Here is a 14,989-nt window from a genome sequence, read left to right as displayed (position 1 = left end):
ATTCCTAAACATCCCCTATTTTCATCAGTTTCTAGTTTATCCTTCCTGTGTTTCATTTTATAAAAATAAGCAATTACGGTTCTTCAGAATTAATATAGACATACCATGTGTTAATACCCCTACAACTGAGCTCTTATTTGAGTGTGGTCATGGTGCACAAAACCTGACTTGTATCACATTTTCTACTTACAGATAACTTGGGGTACAAATAAACTCCCACCTGAAGTCTGATGAATCCATTGTAGAAAGTCCATATGAGCATTCAGAATTTTGCAGATCTGCTGGAGCTAAAAACACACACAGGATTTTTAGATTATGATTTTTCTGATATGGTAAATTAAAAAAAACATAAAAAATTGAAATTAGGAAGTTATTTTCATTTCTTCTGGTAAGAAATTGACTGAGAATGTGCTAAATATTAATTGCATGGGTTTTTTTTTGCTATTTTATATTTGTAATGTTCATTACATCTATATATTAGTTCAATCTATTTTGTAACTGTCAAGAATTCAACTTCTATAATTCAATAAAACACTGACTTCTATAGTACAAAAATAAGTAAAGAACATTAAGAGACATTTGACAGGACAAGAACTTCATATAATAATTTTTAAAATATTACCTTTTTAAAAAAGGTAATCAACTTTTTTATTGAGGTATAACTGACATATGTAACATTATATTAGTTTCAGGTGTATACAGTAATGATTTGATATTCATATATATTGTGAAATGATCACCACATTAAGTCTAGTTAACATCCACCATACAGTTACAAAAAAAGTTTTTTTTTATGATGAGAACTTTTCCAATCTATTCTTTTATCAATTTTCAAATATATAATACAGTATTATTATTAACTATAGCCACCATGACTTATTTATTTTATAACTAGAAGTTTGTACTTTTTGACCCCCTTCAGCCATTTTGCCCACCACCTACCTCCAGCCGCTGGCAAACACCAATCTGTTCTGTGTATCTATGAGCTTGGTTTAGTTTTAGTTTTTGTTCTCAAATTCCATATTTAAGTGAGATCATATGGTATTTGTCTTTCTCTATCTGACTTATTTTACTTTGCATAATGCCCTCAAGGTCCATCCATGTTGTCACAAGTGGCAAGATTTCCAAATAGCAATTTTTAATAAACGGTAATACTCAGTTGTCAAGTGTGTGGGGGAAATAGGTACATTCATATACAGCCTATGGTGATATAAATTGACCCAGCCCTTCAAAATGTAAATTTTTGCAATATATACCAAAGTCTTAAAACATTCGTACCTTTTAACTCAGTATATTCTACTTCTAGAAATCTATCCAGAGGAAGTAATGAAACCTAAACACACAACTGGTCATTACAGGTTAATTTCACAGTGGTAAAAATTTGAAACAATATCTCCATCTATAAAAAATGATTAAATATATTATGGTAAAGTCATCTCTAATGAAATGTTATAGAGTCATTAAAACCATATTTTCAAAGAATGGTTAAAATTTTGGGAAAATACTATGAAAGAATATTAAATGAAGACAGAATCCAAAACTTTATATAGGTATGTTTCCGAAGCTATTTAAAAGAAAATAAGTATTTTTACCAGCATAGCAAAAATACTTGGAAGAAATACACTAATATATCAGCATAGTACTGGTAACAGAGGTGTTTTACTTTTCTTTACAGATTTCCATATTTCCCGAGCTTAATACATGGAATAAGCATATGCATTAACTTTGTAACAAAAATACTAATCCTTTTAAAAATGTTAGAACACTTTTGACAAATACTCTGGCAAAGTCCAGGACAATACTGAAAACAAGAAGAAATGAAAATGTTACCACACTTAAACAGTATGTAATAAAAACAGCAAATTCAGTGTATCTTAATATAACAAACAGAAATATAATTTGTAGTTGGAACAATGAATTTTTATAAAAATATGAGGCTGAATATCATATACCATAATATGAACTTGCTTAATAAAAATTTTAGAAATTAGGTGGTCTTTCCTATCTCCCCTCAAAAATGGTGAAAATAAACAGGTAAGTCTCATCATCGTGAATACTGTTGAACATACTTGGTATTTTTCTACCCTGGTGTATGGTCCACAATAACAAAGCTCTGTTGATCTGGTTACACTTAATTATCTACAAGAATATTATTGTTCAACAAATGTTTTCTCTGCTTCCTGTCCAATGATTTATGCTATCTGAGAAAAGAGATGAATTGTTGCTGATCTCTTGCTTCTTTTGTCCTGCTATCAAGAAGCAATTATCCTTTAATTCACTCATCTTAAACATCTCAATCACCCTTGCCAGTAAAAACAAAAAACAAAAGACTCAAATCATTTACTCCCCACTACTAAAATAAAATAAAACAATCCAAGGCTAAGCAGAGAAAAAGGATAAGGATGAGATTACAGTCTCCTTTTACTTACTCTGTTCAGAACACTCATTTTATATTAATTCAACACAGAGAGATTAGACATCAACTCTGCTTCATGTCTAAGTATGCATGTATTTATCTATGCATCAAAGTTCTATGACAACAAAACAATTTTGAATTTTAGAATCACAATGGTGATCTAATCTTTCACTAAAAAGAAAACCTATATTGTCAACTCCTGCATCTGCCTGAACACAGGAAGATGGTAGCATGTATAATCCCAGACTAATTTATATTTGTAATTATTCAATTTTAGATTCACGCAAAGTAGGGAATGGCATAATTTTTATAGCTGGAGGAGACTTCAAGATCATTTAGTCCACCCTTGACATTCTGCAAAAGGAGCTAAGACCCAGAGAGATTAAGTGACTTGAATAAAATTCTAGTGCTTTCTCAACTATACCATGCTCTCTTTCTAATTAAAAAAGCTAGTAATATGTATATAGATAAAGAACTGTCTATGTATAATTGACAAAGAGCTCACTAAAGAATAATTACTACTTACAGATAGGTCACTCATCCTCGCCTATCCAGCTCCTGGCTCCACTCCTAATTATAATCAACTGATAGAAAGTACAATGGAAGCTCCCACAAGGGGAGATTCCTCTAACCGTCACTGTCATGGGGTGGGAGAGGGGAAAGGGAGGACTCCATTTAGCAGCTAAGACAATAGGGAAAGGTTGAGGAAATAAGCTCTTTAATTAGAGTATAGAAAAACGAAAATAAACCAGTCCTTCCTTACCTCCAAATTAACTCAAAAATCTCAACTCTCTAATTGGAGTCTCTGCTGTATTTTCTCATGTTACAATAAATTTACATTATGAGTTAACTAGGATTCCACAAGGCAGGTGGAAACCTAATAAGCATACTTAACAAATATCTATGGAAAAATATATTTTTAAGTCTTATAGTTGACTTATCAAACTTTTGAGATATATCCTAATTATAAGTTAAGGATCGCCTGGATATACCTAACAGACTCAAACATGTATATACATACAGATATATGTATATATACACACTTACAGTTATATGAATATATAGATTAATATGTAAAAGGAAGGATAAACTAGCTAACGAGTAAGTGAACAGAAAAATAAGAACAAGGACAGGGCTTCCCTGGTGGTGCAGTGGTTGGGAGTCCGCCTGCCGATGCAGGGGACACGGGTTCGTGCCCCGGTCCGGGAAGATCCCACATGCCGCAGAGCGGCTGGGCTCGTGAGCCATGGCTGCTGAGCCTGTGCGTCCGGAGCCTGTGCTCCACAACAGGAGAGGCCACAGCAGTGAGAGGCCCGCATACCGCAAAAAAAAAAAAAAAAAAAAAAAAAAAAAAGAACAAGGACATACTTATAGGAAGAACAGAGAGAAAACCCTGAAAATTTTGGGAGAACAGTAATTTCTTTTACCCTCCTGGGAATAACCAAAAAAACTTACAACCTTTTCTGCTCCTAAATATTTCCTGCCCCACTAACTACACCCAAAAGCTTCATATGTCTGGAGGCAGGTAAGGAGCACTACAGTGGACAGGAGAAGGTAACTAGCTAAAGGAACGACAGAATGCTAATTTCATACTAAATTCTGGTTGCCTAAATAGATAAAACAGTTAACACACCGGGCCAGTAGTGTCAGCAGGACTTCCAAATGTATTCAGGTACTCAATAATGTCCTTGAGATCTTGGGCCGTTCGTTTCAGCCGAGCATATACATCTTCTGCTAACTGGTAACTGAAAAGGTAGGTAAAATAAAGGGATTAACCAGAAATGTTTTCTCCACTATGCACTGTTACTGACATACAAAGAATGATACCACCAACTGGATTTGCCCCAGTTCCCCTACCTTCTCATTTTAATGGATGTAGCATTCATGACCATATTCTAAAAAGACTCCATAGGTGAAGGCTTTTATCCATCTTGTCATTTTTACAGTCACCTATTTACTCTCTTTTTAGGTATCAGAATAAACCCATAGGTCACTTAGATATGTGAGAAGTTATTTGGTGTTTGGCAATATTTAGTAAATGCTGAGATGTCTTCAACAATTTTGAATACATAAATTTTCAAAGTAAAAACTTATACAAATATCCTCCATCATCCAACAAAAGATATTTTAAGAAATGAGATTCACAATAATCAAAGGCAGATAAATCTGCTAAGTTCACAACAAATTGATTAGTTGACTAAATTCTCAAGATTTCCACACCAACTATTTGTGCATGCACACACACACACACACACACACACACACACACACACACACACACACTCTTAACCTAGTCAATGAATATGTTTATAAGAATTAAAGTGACCAGAGGATTTTTCAATCTTAACGTCTATAAATATTAAATAATTCAATTAGATTTATTGATAACCATCTACTGCTTTTCTGTCCCAAAGTACTTATAGGTAATTGGTTGCCTAGATTGTTGAAGATTCTAGTAAAGATTCCAACACAATGTAAATCTGACTACCTAAAAGCAATTGGAAAGAACCTAATGTTTCAATTATTTCTTCAACCTACAGTTAGGATCTCATGGCTGAAAATGTAAATCTATGTTTCCCCCCAAAAATGATAGAATGCATAGAATAGTCAATGCAAAGGAAAGAAATATTCACAAAGGCTGAAATACAAAAGCAGAAACAGAACTAGGGTCCATACAGATTAGCTGTACTTATCACATTTAATGCACCTACAAAAAAGCTAACTTGCAAGGTTTTAAAAAATAAGCTCAGTCTTGACTCACTAATAAGCCATTGATAAAATGAGTCAGATTTAACCTCAATCTAGTTTATGTAGCCATTCATACAAGTTCTCCTAACAGCATTTTATAATTTGGCCTGATTAACAAATCTCAGGTCCAAAGAGATAGAGTTACTGTGGGAACATTGGCAATATATTGACCAAAGGTGAAGACTAAATCACACACAAATAAAATATATCCAGCCCAAGACATTGACAAAATCATTCAACGTTTAAAAGCCATGCAGTTTGCCCCCAGATTAACTAATTGCCTTTAAAATAGGAAATGGATTTATCACTGAAGCAACTGAAGGAACATTAGGTTTAAAAGAGTTGGTATAAATAGGAGATCATAAATATTCCACAATATCATGACACCACATATATAAAATTGGTATTTCTGATTTAAGAACAAATTTGACAAATATAAAAACTTTATATAAGTGGTCATGTATAAGCTTGAGATTAATAACATTGTACAAAATGCTATAAAACAAAATTGCCAGAATGATTACTTCATTTTCAAGCAGTCTGAAAAGATAATAGTCAAATAAGGTGATAAATGGCAACTACCAGAACTTGCACTTTTCTACCAATTATTTTATTCCCTGCCTTTCAATACCATTTTTTCCCTTTTTTGGTAGCTAAGTCCTGCCCCATTCCTCAATCTTTATTCAGTTGCTTACATCCTCTCACGCTCCTCATCTGTATGCTGCAGACAAACAGACCCACTCTCGTCCTTTATAGACTCCTCTAAAGGGGTCAAGAGATCTTCTAGTTCTTTCTGCTGTGACAGGATAAAATACAATTCTTCCTCCAGCCTGAAAAAAATAACAAGTCAATAGAAGGGCTGACGAAAGGAATGTGGAGTGACAAAATAAATGTCAATAAACTATAACAAGGAAAAACAACTGGACAAAGAAATAGATCTTTAATCTTTCAACCTAGGGAATCTAAGATTCTACCTTTTCTGATCCTGTTTCACCTTTTGCACTTCTCCATGTAAAGCAATAATCTATAAAGGAAAATAAGAATACAATAGTGTAAATATTTGAATTTACATTGTAATTTTAAAGTAGTATTTTTTTTCTCATATACACTTCAAGTATGAAAGAGTTCCTAATTCAGGGCACTTATTACCTACAGAAAATATTTTTAAGTTTATCACCAATATTGGAAGGAAAAATTAACCACTAAACACAGGTCTAGTCTCCTGTGTTCATCTGAAAGTACTTGTACAATGCAGGTAGATTAATGAGAATATCTTCTTACCGTCTCACCATTCTCAATCAATGTATAGTCCCAAGCATTGACCTGGGTGACCTGGTGAAGAAAGTGTTTCTCTTGATCCTCTAACTCAAGGCTCCATTTGTTTACCAGACCACTCAGCTGACCATATGTCATCACAGGAGTTATGATTTCACTAAAAAAAAGGATACAGTATGATCATATGATCATACTTTCAAAAGTATGATCAGATTCTTTTATACTTTAGTGCAACATATGAGGACTTAAAGAAGAAAACAGCACATGAGGAGTTTCTCAGACCTGCTCCCCAACAAAACCACCATAACTGGTAAAGATTATTTTAAAAACAACCATTCAAACTCTCTGGAAATTATCTTAATGGAATACAGCAAATAACAATTTATTAAGATATCTACTAAATTTCAGTAAGAACAGCTAAAGTCTGTGCCACAAACTGCTCCCTTCCTTCTCCCTCAACTCAGCATGACGTAAGCTCCATTCTGCATTTATGCGGCCAAAGAGATGGGATTCCCTCTCCCCTCAGCTCTTAGTCAAAGTGATCCACTCCCCATCTAAGCAGTATCCATGGCACAGTAGGCAGCTGATCTTCCACCCTCCACTGGGCAGAACTAAGGGGAACTCTGATTCCCCTACCAGGTGGTATCAAATAGGCTGAACAGATACCTTATTTTCCATCAGGGGACTGGCGGAACCAGGCAATGCTCTGATTCCCTGCTGGGGCAGTATCGGGAGGGCTGGGTGGAGAGCTGATCATCAATTCCCAGCCCAGCAGAGGCAGGCAGTGTTCCAATTACCCCACCAGGGCATTGTTGGCGAGGTCCAATGATAAGCTGAACCTAAATCCCCACCCAGCAGCAACAAGACTTAATGAGGCAGAGTGAGACAGTGTTAGTTACCATGAGGCTTCACCCCTTGTCTTCAGTGTCAGTGGCGGCCAATGGAGACCTGAACCTGTATACCCACCTGGCATCATTAAAACTGAACAAGGTAATGCAACTCGGGGTAATAAGGACTCCACCTCCCACCACCCCTATGTCAGCAAGGCTAAGTGGAAAGCTTAACCTCTATATCCACTGGAAAAATTAAGACTGACTGAGGCAGGGCAAAGCAGGGCCAGCACTCTGTGCCCCTTCTCCCAGAGCCTCAGTCAGCACTCTTGTCCCCCGTCTCCCAGAGCCTATGTCAGTGGGACCCAGTAGTGAGCTAAGCTTCCATACCAACCCACCATCAATGAGGCTGAATGAAGTGATATGAGGCAGAGTAGTTGACATCTTGCTTCCCCCCTCCGCCTGTGTCAGTGGGGCCCAATAGGAAGTTGAAATTCTGCAGCAACTAAGCAATATGAGTTAGTCCCCCGCTTCCTCTTGTTCTGGGAGCCCTGGGGCCCAGATGGGAGTTGAGCTTATAACCCCACTAGAGGCAATGAAGTAGTACGATGCAATGCCCCCACTTTCATGGGGAATGAGTCAGCAGGGCGGAGGGGGAACTGAACTTCCACACCTTTCATCTGCACTGAGGCAGTGTGAGTCACTGCACCACTTTGGCTGAGGTGGTGTGGGCAGGGTCCAGTGGGAAGCTGAACATACAAACGTACCCAACTTTTGCACTACACCTTAACAAAAGGATTCCCTAATTAACAAAGATTTAAATAGGACCAAGATCTCCTAACATAATAGATAAAATGTACAGGATACAATCGAAAACTACCCATCATATCAAGAACCAGGAAAATGACAACTCAAAAGAGAAGAAAACAACCTAGAGATCCCAACATTGAGAGGTATCTGATGTTGGAATTATCTGAAAAGAATTTTAAAGCAACCATCAAAAAAATGTTCCAACAAGCAATTATGAAGTCTGGGGAAACAAATGAAAAAAAAGAAAACCTCAGCAAAGAAATAGAAGTTATGAAAAACAATCAGATGGAAATTAAAGAAAAGAAAAATAACTGAAATAAATGCTCACTTGAAGGGTTTGATACTAGAGTAGAGATGACAGAGAATAGAATAAGTGAACTTGAGGATAAATTAATAGAACTTACAGAACAGCAGAGAGAGAATAGAGACAAAAAATGAAAAAAATCTCAAGGAACTGGAGGATGGTAATAAGAGGTAACATACTTATCATCAGAGAATTATACAAAGACAAAAAAAGACAGAATGAGATTTAAAAAGTATTCTGAAAAATAAAGGTTGAAAAATTCCCAAAGTTGTCAAAAGATATAAACCTAAAGACTTAAGAAGCTGAGCAAATCCCAAAGAGAATAATTCAAAGAAATCTATACTAAGACATATAATACTTAAATTTCTGAAAACTAAAAATAAAGAAAAAAATCTTGAAAGCAGCCAGAGAGAAACAACACATTACTTAAAATACAACCCTAATTTGAATGACAGGAGATTTCTCATCTTAAACCATAGAGGCTAGAAGCAAGTGTCACAACATTTTTCAAGTACTGAAGAAAAAAACTGTTGACCACAACTGCTATATCTGGTGAAAATGTCCTTGAGAAATGAAGGGAATATAAAGATATTTTTATGCAAAGCAAACTAAAGAGAATTTGTTGCTGTCGAAACTACCCTTGAATATTGGCGAAATAGAAAGGAACTGAAAACAGAAGAAGGCATGGAATTTCATAAAGGAAAGAAGAACAGCTAAATGGTTGGAAAAGGGTAAATATAATAGGCTATTCTACCCCTCGTGAGTTTTGTAAATCATATTTGATGGTTGAAGCAAAAAAGTATAACACCATGGAACGTGGTGTTCAAAGTACATAGAGGAAATACCTGAGACGACTATACTTAAAAGGTAAGAAGCATAAAGGGAACTAAACGGAAGTAAGGTTTCTACACTTTACCCAAAGTGGTAAAACGTCATTATGGCTAGATGGTTGTAAGTTACATATGTATATTGCAACACCTAGAGCACTCAGTAAGAAAACTATACAAAGCAATATACTCAGAAGCACTATAAACAGAACAAGCCGGAAACCTAAAAAATGTCTGAATAACCCACAGGAAGTTTAAAAAAAGAGAAACAGAAAACAAAAAACAGAGGTAACAAAAAACAACAACAACAAAATAATAAAATGGCAGACTTAAGCCCTAACACATCAATAATTACCTTAAATGTAGATGTGCTAAATATACCAACTAACAGAGAGAGATTGGCAGAATGGATAAAAATTATGATCCATCAATATGCTGTCTATAAGAAACTCACTTCAAATACAAGAACACATGTTGAAAGTAAAAGGATGGAAAAAGATATACATGCAAGATTAATTGTTAAAAATAAATGGCTATATTAATATCAGATAAAGTTGATTTGAGAGCAAAGAAAATTACCAGAGTCAAAGAGGAACATTACATAGTAATAAAGGAATTAAAGCACCAGGAAAGCTAATGATCCTGAATATGTACCAACCAAACAGCAGGACCCCAAAATACATGAAGCAAAACTGATAGGGCTAAAGAGAAAAATAGTCAAATCCACAATTACAGTTGGGAAATTCAAAAAGCCACTTTCCACAACTGAAAAGAAGCACTAGAGCAGCAAGGATACAGATCTGAAAATACAGTGAAGCAACAGAATCTAACTGACATATATAGAACACTCTACCCAAGAGCAGAAAACAATTTTTAGGTGCTCATGGAACACTGACCAAGAAAGACCATATCCCCGCTCGTAAAACAAATCTGAACAAATATATCAGAACTGAAATCATACAGAGCATGCTCTCCAATCATAATGGACTCAAATTAGAAATCAATATAAAAATAAAAAACAAGAAAATATCCAAACACTTGGATATTAACACACTTCTAAATAATCTATGAGTCAAAGAGGAATTCACAAGGGAAATTTTTTAAGTACATAGAACTGGATGAAAATGAAAATACAACATTATAGAAGATGTAGTACAAAGCTAACACAGTGCTAAGAAGGATATTTATAGCACTAAATGCTTTACATTACAAAAGGGGAAATGTCTCAAATCAATAATCTAAGTTCATACCTCAAGAAAAAAGAGCAAAATAAAACCAATGCAATCAGAAGGCAAAAATTCATAAAGAGTAGACGTCAATGAAATTGAAAATGAAAATAATAGAGAATAATCAATGAAATAAAAGCTACTCCTTTGGGAAAAGATGAATAAAATTGATAAAAGAAAGCTACAAATCACCAATATCAGAAATGAAATAGGGGAGTATGCCTATAGCTATTAAAAGGACAAAAAGGAAATATGTACAACTTTACACTCATAAATTCCACAATTTAGAAGAAACAGACCAATTCCTTGAAAACCGCATACTACTAAAACTCATGGAAGATGAAACATAACCTGAATAGTCCTAGAACCACTAAAGAAATTGATTTATAATTTAAAAGCTCCTTAAAAAGGGGTTTCACTGGAGAATTCTGCCAAACTTTTAGTGAATTAACACAAATTTTACAAAATTTCTTCTATAAAATAGAAGAGAAGGGAATACTTCCCAGATCATCTTATAAGGCTAGTAACATTCAGATATCAAAACCAAGGACAGAATTTAAAAAAGAAAGAAAACAAAACTACGGACCAATATCTCTCATGAACTTGGATATGAAAGCCCACAAACAAAATACTAGTAAACTGAATCCAAAAATGTATTAAAAAATTATACATCATGACCAAGTGGGATCTATTCCACATATGCAAGGATGGTTCAACATTTGAAAATCATTGACTATATTTCACCATATCATGAAGCTAAAGAACAAAAATTTTAAAAGATCCTATCAATTGAGGCAGAAAAAGCATTTGACACAAATACGTCCAATTGATTTTTGACAAAGGTGAAAGAGCCATACGATGGAAGAAAATAGCCTTTCAACAAATGATGCTGAAAAAACTGGACATCCATAGACCCCCCACCCAAAAAAAAAGAATCTCAATCTAAAACACACACCTTATATAAAAATTAACTCAGAAGAGATCACAACCTTAAATATAAAATGTAAAACTATAAAACTTTTAGAAAAAAATTAGGAGAAAATCTTTGGGACCTAGGGTTAAGCAAAGAGTTCTTAAACTTGACACTAAAAGCACAATTCATTAAAGGAAAAATTGATAAATCAGACCTCATCAATTAAGTTTTGTTTGGTGAAATACTCTTTAAAAGATGAAAAGACAAATTACAGAGTTAGAAAAAATGTTTGTAAACCACATATCTGACAAAGGGCAGGTATCTAGAATACATAAAACTCTCAAAACTCAGTCAAAAAACAAATTCAAGTAGAAAATGGACAAAAGATATGAAAAGACACTTCACAAATGAAAACATGCAGATGGCAGATTAACACATGAAAAGATGTTCAACGTCATTAGTCATCAGGGGAATGCAAATTAAAACCACAGTGAGATACCACTTCATATCTATTAGAAGGGCTAAAGTAAAAAATAGTGACAACACCAAACACTGGCAACAGTGTGGACAAGGTGGATCTCTCATACATTGCTGCTGGGCAGGTAAAATGGTACAGCCACTCTGGAAAAGATTTACAGCGGTTTCCTAAAAAAATAAACTTGCAACTACCATATCACCCAGCAACTGTACACCTGGGCATTTATCCCAGAGAAATGAGACTTAGGTTCACCAAAAACCTGTACATAAATGTTCATAGCAGCTTTATTCATAATAGTCTCCAACTGGAAACAACCTAGACGTCCATCAATGGGTGAATGGTTAAACAAATGATGGCACATCTATAATACCATGGAATACTACTCAGAAATAAAAAAGAACAAACTATTGATGCACATGACAACTTTATCTCAAGGAATTATGCTTAGTGGGAAAAACAGTTCCCAAAGGTCACACGCTGTATGATTCCATTTGTATGACATTTCTTTAAATGTCAAGGTCATAGAAATGGAGAACAGAGCACTTGTTGCCCAGGTTCAGGGAAAGGAGAAGAGGGTAGCGAGTGTGGATATAAAAGGGCAACAGGAGGGATCCTTGTTGTGATGGAACTGTTCTATATCTTGACTATATCAATGTCAGTATCCTGAATGTGATATTGTACTATAGTATCGCAAGATATTATTATTGGGGAAAACTAGGTTAAGTACACACAGAATTTTTTGTATTATTTCTTAGAAGTAAATGTGAATCTACAGTTAACTCAAAATAAAAAGTTTAATTAAATGCAGATGTACAGAACTGACTTGAGGACACAGTGGGGGAAGGGTAAGCTGGGACGAAGTGAGAGAGTGGCATGGACATATATACACTACCAAATGTAAAATAAATAGCTAGTGGGAAGCAGCTGCATAGCACAGGGAGATCACCTCGGTGCTTTGTGACCACCTAGAGTGGTGGGATAGGGAGGGTCGGAGGGAGGCTCAAGAGGGAGGGGATATGGGGATATATGTATATATATAGCTGATTCACTTTGTTGTACAGCAGAAACTAACACAACACTGCAAAGCAATTATACTCCAATAAAGTTGTAAAAAAAAAAAACCCAAATACTTAGAGATGAACATGGCATAAATTGTAAGAATACAGGCTCTAGAGCTTGACTACCTGAATTTTAATCCTGGCTCAACCATTACCAAGTGTGTGACCAGAGGTGAATTATAAAATCTTTATGTGCTCCAGTCTACTCATCTATAAAATGAGAACAAAAATAGTACCTACCTCATAAGGTTATTGTGAGGATTAAATGGTATGATGCTGTAAAGCACTGTAATATTTCTAAACATATAGTAATTGCACAATAAATGTTATCTATTATTAGCAATAGTAATAATTGTATTATAATGGTATTCAGAAGACAATGGTATCCTTTTCGTTGTTCAACTTCCTAAGCAACAGAAATTCTTTCCCTAACTGCTCCTTGACTCTGAGTCATTTACCTAACATTCAAACACTATTCTAAAGATGTACAAGCAAACTATGCCTTCTATATGACAAAGAAAATGAGACTCACACGAATTTTCAAATAGGCTTACCTAATGGTCAAAGTAAAAGGTTTAGGAATCATGCCGAATGGAACAGTGTTATTCATGCCAGTTGATGTCAGTGGTTTTAGATTCATGGTAAAGCTACTGGTGGTGCTGGTGCTGGTGCTGGTGGTGGTGACCGTGGTAGTGGTGATGGTTGACGTTGTAGCTGGAAAATAAAGTGTATAATGTTAGTAATAAGTAAGGAATTTTTAAATTCAGTCCCTGATTATTCAGGATGAAAAACTATAGAAGTATTTTTTAATGTGAATTTGAACTCCAAGTTGTATGATTTTAACTCAATGTTGCTATAATATATGGCAGGCCAGGTATTTGGATTAAGCTTCCTGCCAACAACTTAAAATCCTGGATAAATGTATAGAAAAATACATTTTATAACCTAACCAGACCCATAACCATTAAAGAAATTGAATCAATCCTCAAAACTCTTCCCATAAAGAAAACTCCAGACCCAGATGACCTCACCGGTAAGTTCTGCTAAACTTGCAAGGAAAGAATAATTGCAATCTTACACAAAATCTCTGTACATCTATAACTTTGCATACTTATGTGAATATATCTGTGTAATTAATTTCTAGAAATGAAATTGCTAGATCAAAGGGTCAGCATGCTCTAAATTGTAATATAACTTTCCAATTCCCCTACCAAAAAGACTTTGCCAATTTACATTCCTATCAATAGGGGAGACTGCCTGTTTCTCTACACCATAGCCCATAGTAGGCATACATCTTAGCCAGTATTATAGTTAAAAGCCTCTCAAAGTTTTGTCTACAGCCCAGACCTCTCTTCTATGTGTCTTTTCTAGTACACCCTTACTAAAATGCCCTGTCTCTGTACATGAAATTCTCAGTTCACATCATGGCCGAGCTCAGATTCTTCCTTCACCATGTTTACTGTCCACTTCTCTTCTACTCATGGTTATCTCTTGGTTTTCTGAACTCCTATAGCACTTTTGGTTCTTCCTTACACAGTGAGCACTTAACAAACAATGCACAGAAAATTGTGGCTGGTGGAGACTGGAAGTGTTTTCTTCTTTTTGGTTCTCTGTATTTTCAAATGTTCTTATAATTAATAAATGCTGCTTCTGTAACAAGAAATTTGTTATAAAAATATATTATAACATGTATACAATTATTTGTTTGTTTTACGTTAGCCTTGTTTTCCCAATTAACAATACTTTCAGGTTAACTGCCACCCTAGATAAATACATATATCATGGTGACTGCCAACATGCACTGCCTATTCTCAGGGAAACTGGCCTACTCTGTTCCTGCTGAGGGATCAGGCTCAGACACCCATTCTTTATTTCAGTAACTCTGTCCTTTGATCCTAGTTCACAGTTGACAAGGGTGGGCATCTGAAGTATAGGAAGCCATCCCATATGCTACTGGCAGCCTATAAGACGGTCTGACACAAAAAGCTCTAGCCAAACAGGGATAAGGTAGGTCAGATCTCATTTTCGAACATTTAGAACTGTGGAAAGAATCAGACAGTAGGTAAAAATACGGAAATATTTCCAGAAATATGGAAAGAATCAG

The 14,989-nt window shown here is 35.2% G+C and overlaps 1 protein-coding gene across 1 annotated transcript in view; it reads right to left on the bottom strand.

Moving 5' to 3' along the window:
- NUP62CL (nucleoporin 62 C-terminal like) overlaps positions 1 to 14,989 on the bottom strand; it is a 68,863-nt gene that overhangs the window by 19,557 nt on the left and 34,317 nt on the right. The window contains exons 5-10 of the mRNA XM_060292010.1: positions 13,440 to 13,599; positions 6,446 to 6,596; positions 6,139 to 6,188; positions 5,860 to 5,994; positions 4,050 to 4,161; positions 221 to 287 (exon numbers count right to left, since the gene is read on the bottom strand). Coding sequence (XP_060147993.1) covers positions 221 to 287; positions 4,050 to 4,161; positions 5,860 to 5,994; positions 6,139 to 6,188; positions 6,446 to 6,596; positions 13,440 to 13,599 — 675 coding nt within the window. The remainder of the gene's footprint in view (positions 1 to 220; positions 288 to 4,049; positions 4,162 to 5,859; positions 5,995 to 6,138; positions 6,189 to 6,445; positions 6,597 to 13,439; positions 13,600 to 14,989) is intronic.

Source organism: Globicephala melas, chromosome X (assembly GCF_963455315.2).
Source record: "Globicephala melas chromosome X, mGloMel1.2, whole genome shotgun sequence".
Lineage (NCBI taxonomy): Eukaryota > Metazoa > Chordata > Mammalia > Artiodactyla > Delphinidae > Globicephala > Globicephala melas.
This window is presented reverse-complemented; position numbering and strand designations above follow the sequence as displayed.